Below are 23,896 nucleotides of genomic sequence, written 5' to 3' on the forward strand. Positions count from 1 at the left end.
TAGAACATCAGGATAGCACACTTCCAACAACTGTTCCTTCTTCTGCCACCTTTCCCCACTCATGTCTCCACTCTTGCCTCTCCCCTGCCCAGGAATGAATGAAGGGGTTATGTCTTCTTCAACCTGCTGACCCTTCAAGCCCCAGTCCAAAGTCCAGAAAACACTCCTAACAACTCCAGGGCTAAGTTCTATCCCCTCTGAGCTTCTAGCTTAATGAAACCCTTTACCTGAACCAGCCGTTCAAGGTTCGTGTCCTCGGGGAGAGGTCAAGGCGTTGCACCTCCCGTCCCCTACAAAGTGGTCAGGACTAGTCTGGACACAAAGTAAGAAAGTGATGGTATATTTAATATGCTGGAAGGGCACTGGCTTTCAGTTCTGATGAGCTGCTGTGTCTTGGAGAAGAAAAATCTTTTCTGCCATTCTCTCAAGTACAAGGCCAACTTTACAGCACAGAAAGAAAAGTCCCTAGGTAAGACCAATCCCAGGTATATGCTGGGCATTTGGGACAAGGGCTCCCGAGATCCACAAAGCTCAGGGTCACCTAGAGCAATGCCCATTTTTCCGGGGCGCCACAGAATAGACTGGGAAGAGCACTGGGCTGGGAACCCAAATACCTGGCTTCCGGTTCCTGCCTGCTCGCCTCTAACCTGCTGTTCAACTGCAGACAAGTCTTTTCCTGGATGTGTTCCCCCGTGCATGTTATGTATAAACTAGACTACTTAAACTTTATTGGTCTTTGTGGCTTTATGATTCAATGAGTTTTTGAAATAAAATATCTTAGAAAAAGAAAAGCAATGCACTTCATCAAAATCAGAAAGTAACTTTTGCGGCAAGCCCTATTCACATAAACCACAATTCGTTTTTGGACCAAGATGTGTCAAGAGAGGCTATTAAAAACATGACATCTGGTAGGATGGGACTTGATCAAAAAATGTCTTTGTAAAATGCTATGTAGGACAGAAGTAGTTTCCTACTAGGAAACTACTGGGCTCTAGGCTTTGCAGAGGTGAGGGCTCTGCTCTTGCAGGCGAGAGAGGGAAGAGTCAGAGAGGACAGCCGAGCCAAGAACAACGAGGGCCACTTCTGGGGCAGGGGGACACTGCTCCCGCAAGCTGCCAGCCGTTTCCAGTACGTTTGCTTCCTCTGCTCTCCCTTAGCACTTTTCCCTGCCTGACTACAAATTAGTTGCAAACAAAAGTCAGGTTAGTAACACATTGGCAATGACCAAAGAAAAAACAAAATTGGCATTCTGCAGATTTGTTGTGCACGTCATGCGGGAAAAAATTAAATGAGATTTAAGAGACCCATTTTTTTGGAGGGAAAGCAACACTTTTGCAGAAGAAGCCCCTGTCATTCTCAGAAATTGTCCAGTTTTCAAAGCAAGATGCAGACAGATTTCTCTTGGAAGCTACGTTAGGAAAATGCCTCTAGTCATTCCACCATGTGATCAAGGTGAAAAAGAAATCAAGGAAGAAAGAGTCGTCCTTTCTTTTATGTACCTTTAGTCGGGAAGGGTTTACCAAAGTTACTGGAGTCACTAAAGTCCTGCGGGAGCATCAGCCACTTCCAGACAGGGGAGCCGAGGCTCGGGGGATGGAAAAACCTGCCCACGGTCGCACAGGTGGGTCAGCGGTAGAGCTATGCTTAGATGCCAGGCTCCGGGCTTCCTGTGGCCTCTCTGCATACTACCTCTCCCCTGCAGAGCAGACTTTTCAAGGCTATTGGCTGAAAGAGGGCAGCACAGAAGGGGCCTACAGCCTGGCCCATCAGTTCTGCCTCTGCAGGGGAGGAAGCGCCCAGGGGGAGATGAGGGAATGGCGGCACACCCAGGAGAGCCCTGAAGACCAACAGGCTTCATTTCCTCAGCTTGACGATATTGGCTTTGGCTCAGTCTGGCCAGTTCCAGGGATATCTCTGGACAAACCCAAACACAACCACCTTTTCTTTCTCACCAACCCACTGGGGAACACAAGTGGATAGAGAGAGACCTTCTGAAGCATTAGGCAAGAGAAATGCCCTGACACAGACGATTCTTTGGGGAGAAGGAGAGATGATGTCTGGAATGCACACTATGGTGGCAGGGAATAGAACACTGAGACTGAACTTGAGTGGTGCCTAGACCAAGTGCCCCAGCGCACTGCTTCTACAATGAAGCATCTGGATGGTGGGACAGTTTTCTTCCCGCCCTGCTGCTGTCTCATCATGTGACTTTGAGACTTCCAAAGGCTATTCCATTGCTTTTAATTACTAATAGTGCTTAGGTTTTCTTTCACGATGTTCCCCCCAACCCCCGCCAAGGGTCTAAAAGAAAAGCTGAGGAGTTACATGTGGCCCTGGAACTGTGGGCCAACCACTGCTGAACATGAATGTGCTCGAGGGACAAGAAGCGTTCCCCTGTGCTTCCCTGGTACGTAGCACAGGGCTCAGAACACATAGGTAATTCACAAATGGTGAACGGATGTGCACTGACTTGTTATCTGCAAGTCAGTTCATCTGCCGTTCACCTTAGATATTGGATGCATCTGGTTTCAGATGGGTAGGGCAGTTTTCATCAAACTATCGTTTCTTAAATCTTTCTCACTAATAAACTATTTTTAAATGCCAGTTTAGTTTTACAGTTGTTTTGGCACAATAGTAAAAAAAAAAAAAGAGAAAGAGAGAGAAAAAGAAACAGCCCCAGTAAAGGTCCACTAGTCACAACACACAGATTCCGGAAATAGTTGCTCAGGGTCAGGCCAGGGGGCCGCACAGTCAGGCTGTGTCTTGGAAGCCCCACCATACTCTGCATCTTTACTCTGACTAAAAACACTTGCAGGGAATCGACATTGAGCTTGAGACACTACCTTGCCATTGTCTAGGATATACTTGTCCATGACAGGTGCAGGAGCAGGGTAATAGGACGACGTATTTGCTTCCTCACTGAAAGTGCTCCGCAACTCCGGCTCGGGCTCGAGACATTCTGACTTTACTTTTTCCAAGTCAATGGCGGGACCTAGGCAGTTAAGAAAAGAGATCTGTCTAGAACTCCAAGGAAAATAAAATGCAAATATTTTTAACTATGCATCTATCAATACATAGTGGCACAAAATTATATATATAGATATATATACTGACTTATTTGTGTCCATTAGATTCCACTTAACCCCAGGCCTGGAAATAATGTGAAGTATGAATGTCACAAGCAAAAAGCTGGAAAACTGGAAGACAAGAATGGGCGAGACTCTAAGTATGAATGAGAAGCACTCTTCTAAAGTGTCACTGTCTGAATGGAAATGCAGGGGACCCAGCTTCCTGTGCAGGGAAGAGGTCCTGTGAAGACTGGGTGGAGAAGAAGTGCAATTACTGTGATATGCAAACTGTGTATTTGCCACCCCTCCCCGCTTCAGCCTACAGTGGAAAGAACAGGCCACAGCAGATAAACAGAGGTTAGGGAAAACGCCGAAATGCAGAGGCCTCCCATTCCCCAAGACCTAGCATTTCAACTGAGAATTTAAAGCACAATACAAACGAGGCCCCTGATTGCCTGATCCAGCAGCTACCTTGATTCTTATTTTAATGCAATCAACACAAATTATGTGCAGATTAAACAGTGAAAAAAAAGCTGGATAAACGGTGTTGGTTTCTATGGGGGAATAATTTTTCCTCCATTAGTTTGTAAAAATGATGGACTATTTTTTAAATCACCTATTGTGTCTTGATTACCAAAGGGCAGAGAAACAGGAGGAAAATGAGTAAATAAGGCCAAATGAGTTGATTAACTTTTGCAGGAAAGCAACTCCGAACGCGGACAGAGAGCTGAGCATCCTGGAAATTCACCCTATGTCAAAATTTCAGGAGTGGACTGAGGTCAGAGATTAGCTACTTCCATAGCAGGTCCTATGCTGTGCATATAACTTCAGTAACAGATGATTTCATGGTCCAACCTCATCTTACTCTAACCAGGGGGACAACTTGGTATAGAGCTCTTTACATACTAAAGACCTGACCAACAATCTGGTGGTGGTTTCAAGTTCAATCACCACATCCTACACTTTAGCTAGTGGTAGGAAGGCACTGGTAATTTTATTACCAACATTCCTCATGACAGGGCTTCCCACAACAACAATGCATTCCCGAATTGCCGGCAGCTGCCATCTGAAAGACAGAATCCCTGTAGTCTCCACGATTTAAGCGTGAGCCATGCACAAAGCTGAATGCAAGACGGCTGGGGAGAAGAGAGCTCATCTTGATAGAATTTAGACCCCGTTCCTGTCTCTGCCGTCTTAATTGTGCACCCTGAGGTGAGTGAATTTTAGATGCAGACAGAAGCTGGCAGAGTGAAAGGCTGGCAGCATCCTAATTGTTCTGGTAGCATCTCCCAATAGTGCGTTCCCTATTCAAGGGCTGGGCCTCGGTCTTCTTCTTTTCTTTGCCCCCAGCACCTGGCACTGAGTAGGTGCTTTCTGAATGTTTGGTAAATGGATAAAAGAACGAGTGAATAATTCCAAAGTTTCAGAAGCAGATGCCAAAGTTTATCCCCTCTCTGGGAGAGACCTCAGGTTGAGTTGCTGTTTGTTCTTTTCTTAGAGCAAGGAAGAAGTAATTACTTCCATTTCCCCTCAAAGGCATAGCTGAGTTGGCATCTTAGGTCCCTTCCTGCTTTGACATTCAGTAACAGGAAAAAGAAGTGGGCTGAGGGGGAGGTCCGCGCAGCCGCTGACTCACAGGTCATCTTTGGCAAGATCACGTCCTTTCTCTAAAGTTTCCTTTTCCTTCTATGACAGGAAGGGAAGATGTGGGACAGGAGACTGAATCCAGTTCGGTTCAGCCTTCAGCCTGGTTCTCTGCCCTCCTTCTCCACCATGGCCGCCACAGAGACCCCCACACGACTACGCCCTTCCTCACTTAGGCTCCCAGCACCCTCAGAAGGAAGTCGCACACTCTGCCCTCCTTAAAGTCCAGAAAGGCCAGCCTCCTCTCTACCTCTGCTGCTTACTTCTTGCTCGGCTCCCTCCTATGCCGTGCTCCCCCGGCCTCTGCACCTCTGGCTATATTACTGTCTCGGCCTTGAATGCCACCTCACCTGCCTGCCAAGCCCCCGGCCGGACTTCAGATGCCTCCTTTGTGAGGCCTCTCACTCTGATCACTGCCAGGCAGGAGGTCTCTGCATTCATTACGAACACAGCAAATTATGTTTGCAGTCACTTGCCAATCCATTGTCCAGGTCAGACTGTGAAGCTTTTCAAGGCAAAGGTGTTTGCCTCTTTGCAATTTAGGCCCCTAGGACAGTGCCCGGCACACTGTAGGCTCTCAGCAAATCCTTCATGACATGAGTGCAGGGGGAGAGTTGTGGGGGAGGAAGGGCTCAAGTGGGCCAGGGCAGACTCCAAAATAAAGCCTGCTGCCGAGGTGAGGGACTTGGGGGTGGAAGTAGGGATGGGTGGGACCCTGTTCTCAAACATCTGTAACCTCTTCTGCAGCCCATGAAGTAGAAATTAGGTTGTTAGGTGGGAATTGGGACCCTGGAGGCAGGAGAACGAACAACTGAGATGGCTGTGCGGGGACATGTATGGGGCATCAGGAGGAGTGAATTCCACTCCCGCGGGCCCCGCCCCACAGTCAGGCTCCACTCGCAGTGGCCTGCCCAACCCTCTGCACACACACACCCCTTTTCTTCGGACTTCCTAGTCTTAGCTTGTGCCATTCCCTCTGTCTGGACCATTCTACCCCCAATAATGTCCCCCTCTCCAAACTCCACCAGGGATTTAAGGCCTGACTCAACTGCTACCTCTTCCATGAGACTGCCCCATCCCTTCAAATAGAGGTGAGTCAACCTCTCCACCCCTGGGGCTTGGGATGTGGAGTCAGAGTGACTGGGGTTTAAATTCTGGATTTGCCACTTACTGCTAAGGCGAGTTGTGAGCTTCCTCGGGTAGCCAAGCTTTGTCCTCCCCGTGATAATCAGATGCGCCCATGTGTTTCCCGGCCTGTATCCCTGGCTAGACTGAGAGGCCTGAGGGTAGGCAGAGACTCTGTCTTTTTCTGTCCGAGTCCAGGGCTCAGCACAGCACCCAGTTCAAATTCTATCCTCAACAGGTATTTTACACATGAATAATCAACCTCTTTGACCCTGTTGCCCCACCTGGAAGAAGGGATGACAAAAGCAATTTGGGAAGACTGAAGATTAAAATGACTTCACCAAAAATATAAAATGATTAATCCGGAATCAGGCACAGGGTGGCTGCTTTGTAAATCGTGGCTGGCCCCCACCCGCCCCCAGCACGTGCATTATACTTGAGGGTGCTAGTTACGCCAGTGCTGCACTGCAGCTGCTGTGAGCCAGGGGCTTGCTGGTCTTCTGCTCTGAGTGCCTTGCACAGAGCAGGCCCTTACGCTCCCGGCACACCCACACTCTCCTGCGCTCACACTGGTTTCCCCAGGAGCTGGAGAAGTTGTCAAATATTGAGGCTATTGTACTGGGATCTTCTGGCTCTGAAGGAAAACTTCTTCCCAACACTCTCGGTCACTACTGCTCAGCACAAGTGTTAGCCCTGTTCTCTGCACCTGCCCCTTCTCTGGCAGTGACCAGAAGGTGCCTGGAGCCTCAGCCCCAGCAAGGACGGGGCCAGCCAAAGGCGCATCTTGGAAGGGGTTTGTCAGGAGACTTGGGCGTGAATCCCAGCTGCCTGACCTCACCACCTCACCTCTCTGTGCCTCACTTTCCTGCCTGCAAGACCGGGGTTGCCAATAGCCACCCTGCAGGCCGATAATGCCTCTGGAGGAGCCTAGCACTGACTGAGGGGGGCACGGAACAGAGGCTCGGAAATGGCAGATGAACGAAGGAATGAACCAGGCAGGGAAGCCGAGCGCTTGGTCTTGCAGAATCAGAAAGCAATGCAACAAAAAGGCCCGTGGCTTCTTTGGGGAGACAAGGAAGGGCCTCTAGTGCTTTTAACTTAAGAGGGGGAGAAAAACACTTCATTGCAAATTTTGGTCGGCTCTACTCCCGATGTTGGCAATTTACATCTCATTACAACAAACGCTGCAGATTGCTGTTTTGCTTTTAAAAATTTCTGAGGCATTGTTCTTCTTCAAACACATGTGACCAAATTAGCCACAATAATAAGCACTTGCACTAGGAGACAGCATCGTACGATCTGGCGCGGATATTTTAAGTAACAAAGGAACTTTTTTCACTTGTGGGAAGAGTAAGAATATAAAAAAAAAAAGAGCCTTTTGATCCACTTCAGGTTTATTTTGGGGGCAGTATAGCTCCCATGGAAAGAAATCTCCCAGCTGGATGAAGGAAGCTTTTTATAAAAGCACAAAAGGTAGCGCTTGTCTTTTCATTCAGTCACTCCCAAAGCCGGTGATCGCACAGTCCCCCGCTGCACACCACGATCTAGGCCTGGAAGAGGCACCGGGGACCCGGAGACAAACGAGGCCTGGCTCAGTCCTGGAGGAGACGTGAACTGTGCACGTGACACACTGCTACATCGCATACAGAGTGTGGGGACTGGTGGACGGGCACTAAGCTTGTGGGACAACAGGGGGCAAATCCTGCCTGTTACTTCATCTCCTCAAGCCACAGTGGCTTCCCATTCCAAAGAGTGGGAAATCGTGGCACAGAGTGAGGGGCTTGGCAATTGCTTGTTGGCACAACGAATAAATGAGTCACACCCTTCTTTGTTCTTGTTTATCTTCAATTGGACTAGTATTATTCTTTCTGAAAACCTTTCTTGTAAGCTAATGCTTGTGCTTCTTCCAGAATGTTCAGAATCAATTGTCTTCAAAAAAGATATGTTTGGACACTGAATACCATTTCTGATTTCTGCTGAAATACAAAAGATACTAGATAATACTAGACTTTTCTAAAGAAGTACCGAATCCTGCCATTTACTTCTGGAAGTTTCTCCGCTATCGGTGTCATTCTAGTTTCTTCATAAATGCAAAGTGAATTAAGTCAAAATTCTTAAATGCACATAGAATACCTACTGTGCAGTAGAGGTACTCCAGAGATGGTAAAAAAGAAAAAAAGAAAAGGAGATTCCACTTCGTTGAGAAGGACCTGAGCCTGGGGACAGCTACGTAACAACGAAGGAGGCACACAAAGGTCTCGGGAAGAGACAGGAGCTGGCCCCGACCTCCCTCTGTGAACCCCACCCCCCTTCTGAAAGGGCACCAGCCACGCTCACCTGCTGCTGTAGCTACATACCTGCTTCTCAGTCCCATTATGCTCCCAGTGAGGGTGGGGACAAACGTGGCCACATTCCTTCAGTGAAAATCTACTAAGTGCTAGTCCTGGGCTAGGCTTTGATTCACAGTCCGGCAGCGGAAAGAGACAGGCAACAGATCACCGCCATCCTGCGTTGCTAACAAGGGTGAGGATACAGACTCGCGAACGGAAGCAAAGAAGGAGGTACCACATCTGGAGAGACTAGGAAGTCTTCAGGAGGACAGATGAATGGGCAGGAGCTTGCTGGGTGCGAAGGGCAGGGGTGGGGTAGTTATCATCATGGAGTTAAAGCAAGTGGCATGTAACAGACCCTCACTAACCAGGAAGTGAGCAACAGGATGATCTGCCCAGACTTGGGGAGGGAGAGACCACCACTGGATCAGCGATCCTGGAAGGCTTCAGGAGAGAGTGAACTCTTACAGGAACTTTGAAGGGTGAGTAAGATCTGGGGAAGGTGGAGGGGTGGTCAGGCAGGCAGGGGGTGGGATCAGTAAGCAGTGACTCTTCAGGACCTTCTCTCTTCCCTGTCCATTCTCTGAGTGCCCTCGTCAGGGAGGGCTGGAGCAGGCTGGCTGGGCACAGGCATGAGAAGTAGTTCTAGCCTGAGGTCCTGGGCTTGGTAGATGCCCCCACAGTGCGGCCAGACCCTTGGGGAGTCACAACCATAGAACAGCAGAAAGGGCTGAGGGAGGCAGGCCCAGGTCCCTGGTCATGGTGGGGGGGGTCAACGTAACTCCCCACCTTTGAGGAATTACAGACGCCCATTTCGAATGACACATAGGCTTTTCCCTGAGAAGGACAGGTGACTGGCACTAATTGAATGTCTTCTTTGTTCGGTACCTTCCATCAAAATACCTTTTATCTTTGTAGTACTTTTTACCCCACTGTCCTGAGATTATTTAATGTGCCCCTGGCTAGAAATGACATTCCAAGGACAGTCACGGTCTGGTTCATTGCTCTATCTCCTGGTGCACATCAACACTCATTCAACATGTTGAATGAAAGAAGTTAATGCTCATGAATGTCCTGCAAAATAGATCTTATCATCTCTGTAGAGGCTCAGAGAGGTAAAGTAATTTGTTTAAAGGCAGACAGAGGGTGAACTCTCAAATTGAGGGATGTAGATTGTACTCCAAAGACTTGCTCTTCCCACTACCCTACACCTCCTCAGCTAACCACAATTTTCGGCTCCACCGGCTTTCACGTAATGCCCAACCTGTGGGCCCTCAGCTCATCTCTGATCTCCCGTGACTTTCCCGGGGGTCCAGGAAGAACTCCACAATGGTGCAGGGGGTGGGGCGGTGAGAAGGAGGACACACTAGGACTCATCTCACCTCGAGGAGCTCTGAGCCTGTCCTTTGCCATCTGGTGACCGGAGGAAACTGGGCTGGTGTTTCAACTCTGATTCTTCTACCTCCCTCCCTCCCCAAGAATCTAGGCCCAGACCGAGTCTAAACAGCAGGGACTTGCCAATCAGCATGGGTCCACCCTGCCCCGAGCCCTGAAGCCCCAGTCCAGGCAGAGTGCATGTGGGCTGGCCTCTGGTCCTGGACCAGAACAGGCTGGGTTGGGTGGCTGAGGGGCTGTGGTGGGAGTAAGTGGGAGTAAGACTGATGGCCGAGGGGCTGCTGTGAGGCACAGGGAGTGCCTGAGGACAGACGCTGTGGAGAGGCAGTGCCACTGAGTGGCTGATGGCTCCTGACCAAATCAGTCCCTGACATTGGCCTTGCTTAATCTACCCTTTAGGCCATGAACGTTCCCAGAGCAGGGATCTTCTGGGATTCATCTTTGCTTAGTGGTTGTTGACTGACTTGCCTGATTCAGAAGCAATGGTAACTCGAAGAGGCTGAGGGACCCTACACCAGGTCACTGCAGCGGGGAGGATCCCTGTACACCCCCCGCAGGAGGCGCTAGCACAGTCTCCAGTGCTCTCGTCTCTCCCTCCCATCTACCTCTTCACTGCGCAGCCCAACCAGAAACGCCCTGAAGTTCCTGAATACACCGGCCTCTCTCACCGTTCCAAATCTGTTCAGGGTCTCCTGTTGCCTGAGACACCCTTCACTTCCTCTTAATTTGGATAAATCCGACTAGCTCCTCATTTGGGCGCCTTCTCCAGCCACCTTCAGCACGCCTGCTCATCAGTCAGGAGCCTTCCTCTGGCTCCTCTCCCTGCTCCCTGAGAGCCCGGGCGCACAGCAAGGCTCACACTGCATCCCCACTGTCAGCTGACGAGGCTGTGACTTCTTGGAGGCAGGAAGCAGGTCTTAACTATTTGATTTCCCTGTGCCCAGCACAGGGCCTGGAACAAAATGTTTCCCTACAGGCAGAGGTATCAGTAGTGGAATGGGCTACACTGCAAGGCAGCGAGTGAATTTCCTGCCTCTAGGGGAATGTTACTGGAGGTTGTGTGATCACTTGGCAGGGAGCCGCTTTCCGTCTTGTGTAGGAGGCTGGACTACATGGACTCTGGGACTTCTTACAGGACGAAGGTGCTGGGACTCTTAAGAATTACCTCCAAGCAAACTCAGAGCCACCTGGAACAGCAAGACAGGGTTCTCTGGGACTTGCTGAACCCTGGTGGCTGGACCGATTCCATCCATCTGTCCCAACTAAACATTAATCTTCACTGATTCAGGATGACTGATTTATTCAGAGTTTACATGGCATAGGCACGTCCTATTTCCTCTCTGGTCCTCAGTGTTCCCAACAATAAGATGGGGATGAGAGGTGGGATTAGGCTCTCTTCAAAGAGATAATTTCTATTAAAAAAACTAAGAATTTTCTGGTTGGCATCTTAAGGACATAGAACTGGGCAAGGTTAAAACCGTGAAAAAGTGGTGGGTTCTTGGACTAGGCAGGAAACATCCTATCCAATGGCTCCAGAGTCCAGCCATCCCAGAACACAGTACAGTATATGCAGGGGGTGTAATCAAGAGGGCGGCGGCAGGCAGGCAGGAGACAGGCCACTGCCCAAGCACAGGGGCCGAGAACCTGTGTGATGGGCCCATCTGATGCCTGGAAAAGTGAGACCCACTGAAACCTGGCTCTACCATTTCCTGGCGGTGTGGCCTCAGGCAAGATAACCTCTGAGTTTTACTCGATGATCTTATCTACTGCTAAGGTTGTTTTATGTCTGAAAAGCACCTACCCTCAGGCCCCAAGCAGGTGTTCAAAGAGGCCAGCCCTTGCCCAGAAGGCACACTTGCCCACCCTTCCCACTTCAGTTTCTCTGACTGGCAAATCCTGCAGCAAACAAGCCTGTTACACGGCCACACCCAGGCTGAAGACCAGCAGGCACGTTCCTACACTGGCAGTGGAGAAACACTGCCCTGCATGTTCTTGCTGCCTGAGTGGGTAGCAGAAGGAGAGTGCAGGGCTGCCCCTCAGCCCCACTGGCCCAGAGCAAGGAGCTCTAGGGAGCAAGAAGCGTCTTCCACTGTCCTGCACTCTGAAAGCAGTTCTTAAAATAGTGTAGCATGAACTGTGGCTACTTCTGATTCAGTGGACAGGGCAATGAGTCCTTCCAAGTGGAAGGTGACCCATATGTTTAAGAGAAACAATTCCAGTACTCGCCGCTAGATCTTTTCCTGCCTTGGATCCAGGAAAGTGAAGGAGGCGCAGGGCACTGCGGTTCCCGGTCTGGGGCTCCACCACTAACAGAGGCGGTGGCCTCCTAGGCCTGCCCTCGCTAACGGGGATAAGAAAACCTGACCTGACCGGATGTCTCGCCCATCCTCTTCGGCTCTCTCTCAAAGCCCAGCTTTTGAGAGCGCTCCTGCTAAATGGTGAGAATGAACTGAAGGGTGAAGCAGATGGAAAAGAGCTGAGATAAACAGGACAGGGATATGGGGAAGCTGGGCCATCACAAGTGATGTTTGAAGAATCAAGGGGCTCAAAGGAGTGGCCCAGGATCTGAGCTGGGAAGATGAAAATATGCCCAGGAAATGAGGGCCTGGGGAAGCAATCTATGAACTGCAGACCCGTGAACTTGAAATCAAGTCTAGGCATAGCTGTAAAGAAGACTTCTCAAATATGATTTCTGAGGACTTAGAAGGGAAGGCGACAGTCTCCAGGAGACACAGGATTTGGCCAAAGATTAAGATATGCCTGACAACCACACCTGTGCTCTTATGTAGGACGATGAGTGCTGCTGATGTGCCGAGCACTGCACCCACATTTCCGCGTGCATCCTCAAATGATCTCACATCCTTAATGTGGGACCCACTCAGCACTTACTGTGTGTGCCGGCCCCTGGGTAGAGAGGCTTTATAAGCATTTGCTTATTTAAATCTCTTATGAACTATAAATTGGTGCAGTCATTGACTTCGCTTCTCGGGTAAGGAAACTGAGGCCCAGGAAGTTAAGTAACTTTCCCAAAGTAACAAGATTTAGCTTGTGGAGAAGCCGGGATTCAAAGCCCCAGTATTTCGGATCTCAGGACCCACGCAGGCTCTTCATCCCTGAGCAGGCTCTCCTGCCTGTACCACGTAGGCACGAAGACATCCATTTTACAGAGGAGAACGTGGAGGCTGAGAAGCGTTAAACCATTTGCCTGAAGTTACACAGGCAATGCATTAAAGAGCTGAGAGTCAAACCCAAGTAATATCTATTGCCAAAGCCCTGGTTGCCTCCAGTGCAGGGGAAGTCAACAGGAGGCATTTGGCTGATATTAGCTGTCTTTTCAAAGACACCATCAGAGACCTGTGCTTAAAGAATCCAGCTTAGACCGTAAAGGATTTTAAAGATCAAAGCTGGTATTTTCACGGACTTTGGGCAGAACACAAGGCAAGAGCCCAGAGGGGAACAGAGGTGATAGAAAGCCAGCTCCAAAGAGCCAAGACAGATCTGCACGCCACAGTGGCTTTCTCCATCTTCAAAAATTTCCACCAGCTTGTGATCTGGCCAACAGGGACACTGTCTTTTCTTTTTGCATTCACTTCTCTCAAATGGAGAAAATAATTTATACCTGGCCTGGCAATGAGGTTATCGGAACAGTCCAGTGATATAAAAATATCGAGGTGCTTTGAAACCTGTAAAGTGCCACGTGTGTGTGAATCACCGTTATTACAATAGTCTCTGCCCCTTCTGGTGAGGACTCATCATTTCCACCTGCCTTCCCGGACAAAGTGCACACACTCCGCACCGTCACATGCCCCGCCTCAGTTCCACCTGCTTTGTGCTGCCGAGCATCCTGTTGTGTGTGTGTCTGTGCTGCCCACTGGACCACTGCACATCTGGTTTTGTTTTTTATTATTTTTTTTGAGAGAAAGAGAGACAGACAGAGAGAAATACTGATTTGTTGTTACACTTAAGTATGCATTCATTGGTTGATTCTTGTATGTGCCCTGACCGGGGATGGAACCTGCAACCCTGGTGTATCAAGACGATGCTCTCACCGTCCGTGTACAGGGCCAGGCTGTATGAGCATCTTGAAGGCATGTATCTTATCTCCTCCTCCCTATAGTCCTCACACAGCCCTTTTGAGCCTTTGTTGAACTAACAGTACCTGAATTCAAGAAAATAAATTTAACTACCTAAGAGGTATACACAGTACTAAAAACTGAGAAGGAAATCTAAGGCTTGTCTCTGACCTCTAAGAACAAATAATCTAGCTGAGGAGAAACCAAGAGAGACCCAGGAATTGAATCCTTCACATACATCAGAGCTCACCCTTGCAACAGGCTCTTCACTGTTCTGTTTCCCCTCATTCCCTTGGAATTCTGGGTAGTCTGCCAAGCCCCAGTTTAATAAACACTAGTCTACCCACCCCAACCTGGGGATTTTTAAAAAGACTGTCTTATTCATGTCTATATTCCCGCAGCTAACTTGAGTCCCTTCAGTCCTGACATCAAGCATACCCTCAATAGACGTCTGTTGAGTGAATGAATGAATGAATGAATGAGTGAATAAAGAAATGGATATATACACAAGCAAATCTGTACTTTATAAATCAGAATATTTCCACACTTTTTGCGTCCCCAGCACTTACTCCTTTGGGAGAGAGTGAGCGAGAAAGGAAAGGAAAACGGGACTGACACTCACCGAACATTTACGACCTGCTGGTCCCAGGCCTGTGCTGTGGTCTCCCCTTACACACAGGGGCACGTTCCAAGACCCCAGTGGATGTTTAAAACTGCAGATGGTACCAAACCCTATGTGTACTATGATTTTTCCCTAAACATACACATTTTCTCTCCAAGGAAGTACTTTGTGGCTTTTCTTTGACATATCCGAATTGCCAGCATCACGAACCCCTGCATTTCAGGGCCACTATTAAGTAAAATAAGGGTTACTAACACAGTGTTGTGGTACTGCAGCAGCCTAATAGCTGAGACAGCCGAGTAACTAACGGGTGGTCGTGTGTGCAGCACAGATGCTCTGGACTCAGGGCTGATTCCTGTCCAGGGTGGGACAGAGCAGAATGGAGTCAGAGTTCATCATGCTACTCAGAATGGCATCCAATGTAAAGTTATTAATTATTTCTGGAATTTTTCATGTAATAATTTTGGACCTCAGTTGACTACAGGTAACTGAAACCAAAGAAAGCAAAGCCATGGATAAGGAGGGACTGCTGTGCTCTTTACATTCGCTTCCTCACTTAATTTCAACACAGCCACAGAGCTCTGAGAGAAGGGCAGGAGAATTCGGTTCCTTCCAGTGGAGAGGGCTGCTTTCCGTGCTAAGAGCACAGAAAAGGGAAGCTCTGTTTTCCAGAGAGATGTCCTTCGGGGTGGAGGGTAGGGCAGAGGGGTCACAACGCATGTCAGTGATGGTAATGTCTCAAGAACAAGAGAAGGCCAGGTGGGATGAGGGCCCAGAGAGAGAGGACACAGGACCAGGTGTTGGGAGACCCCTGAAAATAGGCCCAGGACACTTTCTGGGCTTGTTCCCTCATCAGCAACAGAAGGGCAATAGCTTACATCCTCTCTAAGTCCTTCTACAACTCCATGACGCCATATTCTAGAGAATCTTTTCCTATTAAATTCATTCTGAGTTTATTGAATGAGAGAATGAATAAATGCACAAACAAAAGGGTGCCATCCAGTGACATCTCTAAAACATCTTATACCATTTTGCTGCCATCCCCACCAGGTGCTCCTGGTTGCTAGGCGACCTGCTTGCAACCCTGACATCCCCTTAGACTCAAGAGGCAAGACTCCTGTGCTCTGCCCCCTCCCACCCACTGCCTGAAGGGCCCCAACTTCTAGGAGAGTCAGCAATGATTCTTTCCAACGGGAAGCCTTCCTTTTAAAACTGAGCATCTCCTGACCTGCTGGCAGCCTTCCTTATCTCTGACTTTGCCTGTTACAGTAGGAATGATTCAGCCCTCAAGGTGGACAAAAGCTGTTGAGCTGGGCCCGTGGGCAAGATGAATGTGTAAAAATACACAAGCACAGGCCTCCAAGAACAATGCTCAAGCCAGGCCCGGGAGACGAGTACAGCACAGGCCAGGCCACATGTCAACCGCAGGCCAGGATGTGCTCCTTACAGTGCCATCAGGCCCAGAATTGAAGCGGGTCTCTCAGCCACTTTCTGGCTGCTCTTTGTCTTATTCTAGGGTTGTCCTTGTTATGCATGGACCAGGAGCTGTTACAATGGAGGGGAGATGGTTTCCTTCCCAAACTCACCAAAAAATAATTCTACTTCAAATGCTAGCCCCATCCCTAGACTTTTACTTATGTGTCTGCATCACTACCCCCTGCCCAACCTCCAATGTCTTGGCCCTCTTTTTATATCCCCAAGTTTCTAGGCTGAGACTGAATGAACTGAGTGAGTGAACAAATGAACTTACATATATACAACCCCTTTTGTCTTCTACAATAGAAGATCCAGAGAGAGAGAGGAGTTAGTTAACCCATTCAAAGTCATACAGCCAGTTACTGGTTAGGGAACCAGAGTTAAAAACCAAACTGACCTCTGTCTTTGCCCTTCACTAAATGGTATGGAAAGGCGCTAACAGCCACGGAGCACTGACGGGACGCCAGGCACTCACCGTGCAGTGCGTCACAGGGCTGTGTGTGAGAAGGGCACTGTTATTTCCGTTTTACATATGAGAACATCAAGACCGAGAGGTGTTCTCTGCCTAGATCGCTCCTCACTCTTCCCGCCCACTCTTCCTTCAGGATCCAGCTCAGAAGTCATTTCTTTTCAGGAAGCTTTTCTTCCCTGACCCCCCAAATTCAGTGGGTGCCCTTTTCTGCTGTCCCACAGCCCCATGTGCATCTGTCCTATGGTGGCATTTATGTACTGTGCCACCACGGATTGCATCTGTGACACTTTGAGCTCCTCAAGGGCACAGGGCAAGAAGAGCTGAATCTTAAATCAAAATTTTAACTGCAGGCAAAAAGCCTGGCACACAGCAGAAGACTAGTAAATATTTGTGGAAGAAAGAAGGCTCCCAAAGCCACAGAACTGGAAAGTGAGGAAGATGGGGTTTGAATCAAGCCTGGTCCCAGGGACTAGACTAGCTCCATGGAAACAGACCTTCCCCTAAGGCAGAGACCCTTTCACTGTATTTTTGCAGATCTGTCTTAGAACTCAGCACATCCTCAGTCTCTGTTTAGCTGTAAACATGAACTGATCAACTGTAAGCTTTCACAGGTCAGGACTGGGTGTAATTTTCTGGGGTGCTGTGCAGCCCCAACACAGGCACTGCACATGGCGGCCACTGTGTGCACACCTGTGGTTTGAGCTGACTCCGATCAGTCCATCCCACCGTGGTGATGACAGTGACTCAGGTCAGGGGTGAGCCAGCTGCTGGCTCCCACGACAGCACTTAAGGCTGTGGGTGGGAAAAGCCTGGAAAGATCAAGTCGAGTCTGTCTAAGTGTTTTAAGATGAAAGAGGTGTATACTGACGCAAAGCGCGGAGAATCTTACTGCCCCGGAGGTCTAGGAGTGCTTTCTGGGGTGTCGGCTCAGTGCACCACCGCACAAGACAGGCGGTTTCCCTGGGAGTCGGAAAAACTCCGTGGGGAGCTGCTGCTACCGCACTTCCCCTCGAGGAGTTCACAAAAGGCACGGTACACACAGCACAGTGAAAACGAGTTACGCATCTTAAGACCAGGACACACTTTTTCTCCCCGAAAGTTCCAGTTCTGTCCACGCCCCACCCCCACCCCAAGATCGACACGGCCTTCACAAACTTTTAGTTAGGGTTTCTCTCTGGGATTTCATTTCCATAGCGTTTTAATAACCTCTCAAGGCACACGCCACACGTGACCTTTAGTGTCACTGTGCACCTCTGAAAGGCTATTATTTGGGGGAATGAGCACAGCCAAGGCCGAGGCGCGGGTGAGGGATCTACCCAGGCAGGAATCAGGAGACTTGGTTTGGGACGCGCTCCTGCTCCAGTCCCTGCCTCCCTAGGGACTCTGGGTGCGACCCGACCTCAGGCTCCTTCTCTGTGCTGGGGGCACGGAAAGGCCTCTTGGCGGGCTCCCTGGGCCATCCCGATGATCTCCTGAGATCCTGCTTCCTTGGGGTAGTTAAAGAAGTAAAGGGCAACTTGCCCTGGCCAAGTAGCTCGGTTGGTTGGAGCACTGTCCCAAATACCAAACAGCTGTGGATTTGATTCCCGGTCAGGGCACATACCGAGGTTGCGGGTTCAATCCCCAGTCGGGGTGGGTACAGGAGGCAAATGATTGATGTTTCTCTCTCTTTCTTTAAAACCAATAAACATATCCTCAGGTGAGGATTAAAAAAAAGTAAAGGGCACCTATAAATGTAAGTAAGGTAGGGTAAGAGCACAGTTATCTAAAACTTCAAAGAGGAATGAGGCTTTATGCATAAATCTGTGATCGAGATAATGGAAACTTCCTTCTTGAATACAAGATGGCATTTGATTTAAACTCTAGGGACAGAGCTTGCATTTCCACACTAGAGGACTCCCTTTTTAAAGCAGGGCACACCGACGTAGGGTCGTCTGTGACTGTCTTCAGGGCTGTGGAGGCTACGGACCCGTGTTACGCTGCTTTCCTTGAAACTGCCTGGCCTCCGTCTCCTGTAATTCTGGGTTCCTGTGTTCTGAAACTGTCTCTGTCTTTCATCTACGGTAAACAGTCATTTCTTCCTGCTGTCAAGCTCGGTATCTTTCAGAATTCCCCTTATTTCTGCTTCTAAGCCATGGCAGAGGAGAAAACCTAAAAACCTCGTTTGTTACAACTGGGTGCGATATGAGTCTGAGTTCTTCTATGAGCAAACCAGAGGAGCTTTGTACTTCTTTACAGTAATCTTCCTCAGGTCCTGCGCCTCTCTGCTCAAAAGCTTTGTAATGCTTCTCAGTCCTATCAAAACAAGTCCAGGCACCACAGGCGGGTGCTGTTTTCAAAGCCTTCAGTTATCTGCCCTCAGACCACATTTGCAGCCTCTCTTCTCAGCTCACTCCAGGTGTGTTCCCGTACTCCGGGACTGCGTCCTCAGGCTCCTCTGGTGCCTTAAAACACCCCCCTTCAAGGCCCAGTTCAAGGCCTCCCTTCTTCCTGCGGACTCCCTCAGTTAGAAATAACCCCTCCCTATCCTTTGAACTCTCTTAACATTTTATCTACATCACTCCCATGGCATTTATCACTTTCTGACTTAAAGGAATGACTGTTTTAGGATCACATGTAGATCTCTTTACTGTGTCCTAAAACCACCTTGGAGAGGTTTCCTGGAAGCCCTGGCATTGCCTCTTGCTGACTGTATGCCTAAGTGAGTGGTGGCGAACACTCTGAGCTCCTGTTCTCCGAGCCACACTTCTCGGTGTTTCCCACTGCGTTCTAGATTTTCTAGATTGCTGAGGCTGCTGCATTCGTGAGCTCCTGTCAGGTTTACTGGGTGGGGAGCAGCTCTTCCTTAGAGTAACCGCTGAGCCAAGCCTCTGCCCTTCCCCGGCCTTAGAGGCACCTGGCCTGCTCTCCCACGTGTCCTCCTGGCGGAGGGGCTGCCCCACACACCCCACCTGTATGCAGCGGCAGGCAGCCCGTGGGGCACTCACCGCTGCCGAGCCTTAGGAGCAGCACATCCTGCAGCCTGCGGTTGAGGTCACGGAGCTCCTTCATCTCGGACACAAGCGCCCCGCACTCCTTGAGCTTCTTGGCCTGTTGCACTAGCTGCCTCCGCGTCCGCTCCAGCTCCTGCTGCAGGTGGCGCATCTCCTCCTGCTGCTGCTGGTAGGTGCGCAGCAGCTCCTCGTACAGAGCCCGGGGCACGGCGGCCTCCTCCAGACTGTCCATGTCCTCTGTGCCCGGAGAGGCTGCCACGAAGACCTCTTCTGGACACGTGCCGTGGCCCAGGCTCAGGCCGTTCTGTTTCTCTAGTCGGGCCACCACGGCCTCGATGCTCTTGTGCGCCACTTCGCTTGGCTTCCGCCCCTCGGGTCTCTGTGTAGGACAACGAGAATCAATTCAGCAAGGGCAGCTGGGACTTTCCTTGGACTGCGGCTCAATATTTCCCCAGACAATCCTAGAATCACAGAACCACAGAACATCAGTGCTCGGAGGAACCCGTGTGAATACTCGATCAAAGCCCTTCATTTTACAAATGGGGAAACAGAGGCACGGAGTGGGGGAGGGTCTTGCCCAAAGTAACCCAGGCAGGTGGTGGCAGAACCCGGACTCCAGGTTCCCAGGCCAGCACTTTTTCCACTCCACCCTCTGCCTCTTCCATGGGTCTTGTACCGTAACGCCCCCCCCAACTCCCCGGCCACGGCCCCACCCCTAGTGCCTAGGCAGTGACTTCCTCGCAGGGGGCGCTCAACGTGTATTTGCGAAGAAGCAGGAAAAAATCGGGGCAAGCCAAGTCATCCTAAGGGAGTCAGCACGCAAATTTCTTCAACAACAAAAACATGAAAGTGAATAAAAAGGCTATTCCGTCAAGTAACCTTTTCTTTAAGAATGCTTTAGTCGGGAAGGACACTAGGAACTCTCTCACCTAGGGCAGCCACCTTGTCTAATTTTCTCTGTGTCTCTACTCCTACCCAGACTGGCCCTTGATAAATGTTAATGAAAAGTTCAAAGAATATGCTAGTGTTGAAAGGTTCTGCAGTTTAACTCCCTCGTTTTATAGGCAAGAAAATTGGGGCTCAGAGAGAGGAAGGACCGTACTCAGAGTCCTGTGGGCAGCTACAGACAGAGCCAGAGCCTGAACTTGGAGACCGACTCCCAACTCTAGGCTCCTTCTCCTATGTCTCTCAGCCTCTCCTTGGACACTGGCCAAGTTGAAGCTCGGCAAGACAGTGGACACAGAGACGATAGTTCATTGAAAAGAGAAATCATCCAGGACTACCCAGGGGCTTTCGCAGCTGGAAGAAATTCCAGCTCCAGTGGACAAAGGTTCCATTCAGGGCCACGGGAGTGATAGGACCAGCGCAGAAGGGCCTTCACCCCGGGCAGGAGGGCCAGGGGCTCCCCTGATTGGGGGCACTTGTGGGAGGGACACGAGGTTCCAGACAACTTAACTGTGTTAGTTCAAGCCTGCCTGAATTTCTAAGTTTCTGTAAATTTACAGGAGAAATAACCATGACTCTAAAATTGAGTTCCATAACAAAATCCTATCCTGTCATTTTATGCACTGTGACAGGTGCTGCTAGTCTAGATTAACTCATCAGCTAAAATTGTAATGATCACTTTAGATACCTGTCTGCACCACAACACTGTGAGACCACCAAGGGCGTGACCACACCTGGAGAATCTCCATGACCACAAGGACTGGCACAGGGCCAGGCCCACAGGAAGGGTGCAATGGATGAAGTCCATTAGACGCATGGACTAATAAGCTCAACTGCATCTTTTGGATTATACCTTGGGAATATCCTTGACCTTGTATCCAAAGTCAGACCATGGTCAATGCAGAAGTCATTCTTCTTTCTCCTCCCTTCCTCTGTGGTACCCAATGCACACACATACACACAAGCCAGCCAACCAACCAACCCACCGAACTGGAGGAGGCCAACTGGGGTGCTCACCAAAGGAAATGCAACTTCATGCAGAAGTTCTCTTCCAGCCCGTAAGCCCTCTTCTGTGAACCTGGCTCACCCCTTTCCTAGGGATTCCACCCTTAGCTGTTTGGGGCAAGAGGACAGGGACTGGCTTGGAACTGCTGCCCAAGGACAGCTTGCTTAATGTTCCTGGAGCTCAGCAGAGACCTCTGCAAAACTGTGAGCCACAAAGCAACACACTTTCTGAACCTTCAGGAGCCATGACCCTGGGCAAACGGTGCAAACAGGACCGTGCTTATGGTGCATGGGCCAGGGCTTCCTGGAAGGCTGGCCAGCAAGCACGCTGGCTGTCCCAACCCTCTCCTAACCTGTGACGTCAGCGGGCATTTATATGGCGAGAGGAGGCCAGGCTAGAATCCTTCAGCTATCAAAATCTGAAAGCGCTCCCACATACTTCCAACAAAAGGAAAGACTTTGTTACCTTGATGTGTCTAAGCTGTAAATCTTCTTCCCCATAATCTTTAACCTCCCCATCTTCTTCTACGTGATTGAGAGAAAGTTTGGGGATTTTTATTTTCTTCTGCATCACACTGTTTTCAAGGTCAGACTTGTCTTCTAAAATGTATATCAAGAGAACAAGGTTCATTATGACTCAAAATGCTAAAAAAAAAAAAAAAAAAAGCCCATATCCTTAAAAGCTAGAGAATGACAGAGGCCAGACCAGTTAAAAAGGAAGAGCCAACCACCCCAGGGCCTGTCCCCTCCTGCATGCAGGGGCCCCTGCAGCAGCAGCGCACCATGAACTCCAGGATCAGGAGCAGCTGCTGAAAACACTACTTTACAAAGTACTGAAACGCTGCCCACTGAGTCTGCTTACAGGTTCTCTCAGTACAACTTGAAGGGTGGCCTTTTATGGAATGCTGGAATCTGGGAACTGAAGTGGTCTTCAGATTGCTATCTGGCCCAAACTTAACCAGCACATGAATCTCTCAACCACCGAGATCTTTCTAAGCCAAGTGACTTCCCAGAAAAAGTGGGTGGTTTCCGCCAGGTCAGGTACCAACAGCCATGAAGGGGACGACAGCTCCTATGGAGGTAAAGCCAGAGCTGGAAGGACAGGGACCTCCCAGCTAGAGGACAGGCTGGGGTAAGACAGATATAAAAAGAGTAACAAGTAACATTGACTGCCTTTTTACTGGTATCAGATCACAGGACAGAGTTTTATGGGCTTTAGCGACCAACTGGTCCAACTCTCGTTTTGCAGAGGAGGGAACCAGGCCTCTGGCACCTCGCCCAGCACTGCGTGCAGAGAGAGCCCACACCGAAGTGCGCTTCAAGCTGGGAAGCGCTGCACAACCCCGAAGGAGCACTTTTCCTGCCCGCTTTCTCATACGACTTCACATGATCTAAAAGAATTGTTTCTCCTGCCCTGATTTCAAACTTGACTTCCCAAATCTGTCTCTCACATTGCATGTCAAAAGGAACAGTTCAAAGAGGGCAGTTCCACAGGTAGGACCTTGAAAACCCTCCAGAATTGGCCGCTTGCGGTAAACACACTGGCGTCTTGTGTATTGGGACTGAACTGAGACTCTGGGAGTTACTGCTTCTGTGTCCTTCTGAGGCCCCCACGGCTGTATCCTAAACGCCGCTGCGGACAAAGGCCGGCACGCCGACCAGTGCTGGAGGCGGCACACGGAGGTGGTTAAGTCCGGTCCCTGAGGGTCTTTACGTGTGAGTGTGTGTGCATGCATACGTGATTGCGCTAAACACGCGCTTGCAACTCCCCTGGGCCAGGCTTCTCTCCTCACAACTTGTTAGTAAAGCTGAGAAGGAAGCTTATAAGCTCATATCTATTCCAGAATGTAGTCAAATGCCAAATCTTTCTAAACTGTCTTGGGAATGCAACCCCAGCTGATCAGAGATGGGACTTTGGCAGCAGAGGAACCTCAGCGTGATCCTCAAGCTCTTCTGTGACAGAGTGGCATGGCCACTAAGGGGCATGGCCTTAGTCTGGCAGAGCTCGAGTGTCTGCTCTGTCACGGGCAGATCACAGCGATAATTCACATAACTCATTGCATAGTGCCTGGTATGTAGCAGGCGCTCAATGAATGGCATGTTATAATTGCTATTATCCGCATGCTAGGAATCTTTTAATTCCCTAAGCATAAGGTGAATAAAGATACAATTTAAAAACAAAGGAATGGCTTAAGAAAGGAACAGAGTAGAAGGGGCCTGCCCCAGAAAACAAAGAAGCGGTCTTAGTTAACAACCTCCTCCTGATCAGAGATGAAAACAGCCCTTCCCACTACCTGGGTGAGCTTGGGTTCTACTTCCACAAGCAAAGCCTGTTCTTGTTCTCTTCATGTCCATAAAATACATCCAATGGGTTAGACACGAACAACCCATCAGAGAGGAGGTCTTTCTAACAGAGTAAGAGCTTCCTTCCAATAGATCATTGTGACTCTTCCTTTAGTAGCCAAGAGTCTATTGACTCTTCCAATAGATCATTTTAGTAGCCAAGAAGCTACTAAAATGTAAAACCTAAAGAAGGTACTGCAAATGAAGTTATCCTGAAATGGGATCGGTAGATGTTTTCATAGGTGGAAAAAGAGAAAGAAGAGATGAGAGGATGGTGTTAGGATTTCTGAATGTGTTGGGGCAAAGCTCCTGGGCTAGTTTTCAGCTTGACAAGTTCAAGGGCAAATTTTGAGATGCAGCCACCAAACTGGAAATGGTGAGCTGCGCCGTGTCCCTGAGCTGAAA

The 23,896-nt window shown here is 49.5% G+C and overlaps 1 protein-coding gene across 2 annotated transcripts in view; it reads right to left on the reverse strand.

The window, feature by feature from the left end:
- Positions 1-23,896, reverse strand: part of LOC119040203 (AGBL carboxypeptidase 4) — a 1,071,017-nt gene that overhangs the window by 190,609 nt on the left and 856,512 nt on the right. Inside the window, exons 2-4 of one of the 2 annotated variants that reach the window (XM_037133087.2) lie at positions 21,615-21,748; positions 19,193-19,577; positions 2,844-2,992 (exon numbers count right to left, since the gene is read on the reverse strand). The exons of the other annotated variant lie outside the window; for it this stretch is intronic. Of the exons in view, the coding sequence (XP_036988982.1) occupies positions 2,844-2,992; positions 19,193-19,577; positions 21,615-21,748 (668 nt within the window). The remainder of the gene's footprint in view (positions 1-2,843; positions 2,993-19,192; positions 19,578-21,614; positions 21,749-23,896) is intronic. 2 annotated transcript variants of the gene reach the window in all.

This window comes from Artibeus jamaicensis, unplaced genomic scaffold, assembly GCF_021234435.1.
Source record: "Artibeus jamaicensis isolate MK-2021 breed Jamaican fruit bat unplaced genomic scaffold, CSHL_Jam_final scaffold_1019, whole genome shotgun sequence".
Taxonomy (NCBI): Eukaryota; Metazoa; Chordata; class Mammalia; order Chiroptera; family Phyllostomidae; genus Artibeus; species Artibeus jamaicensis.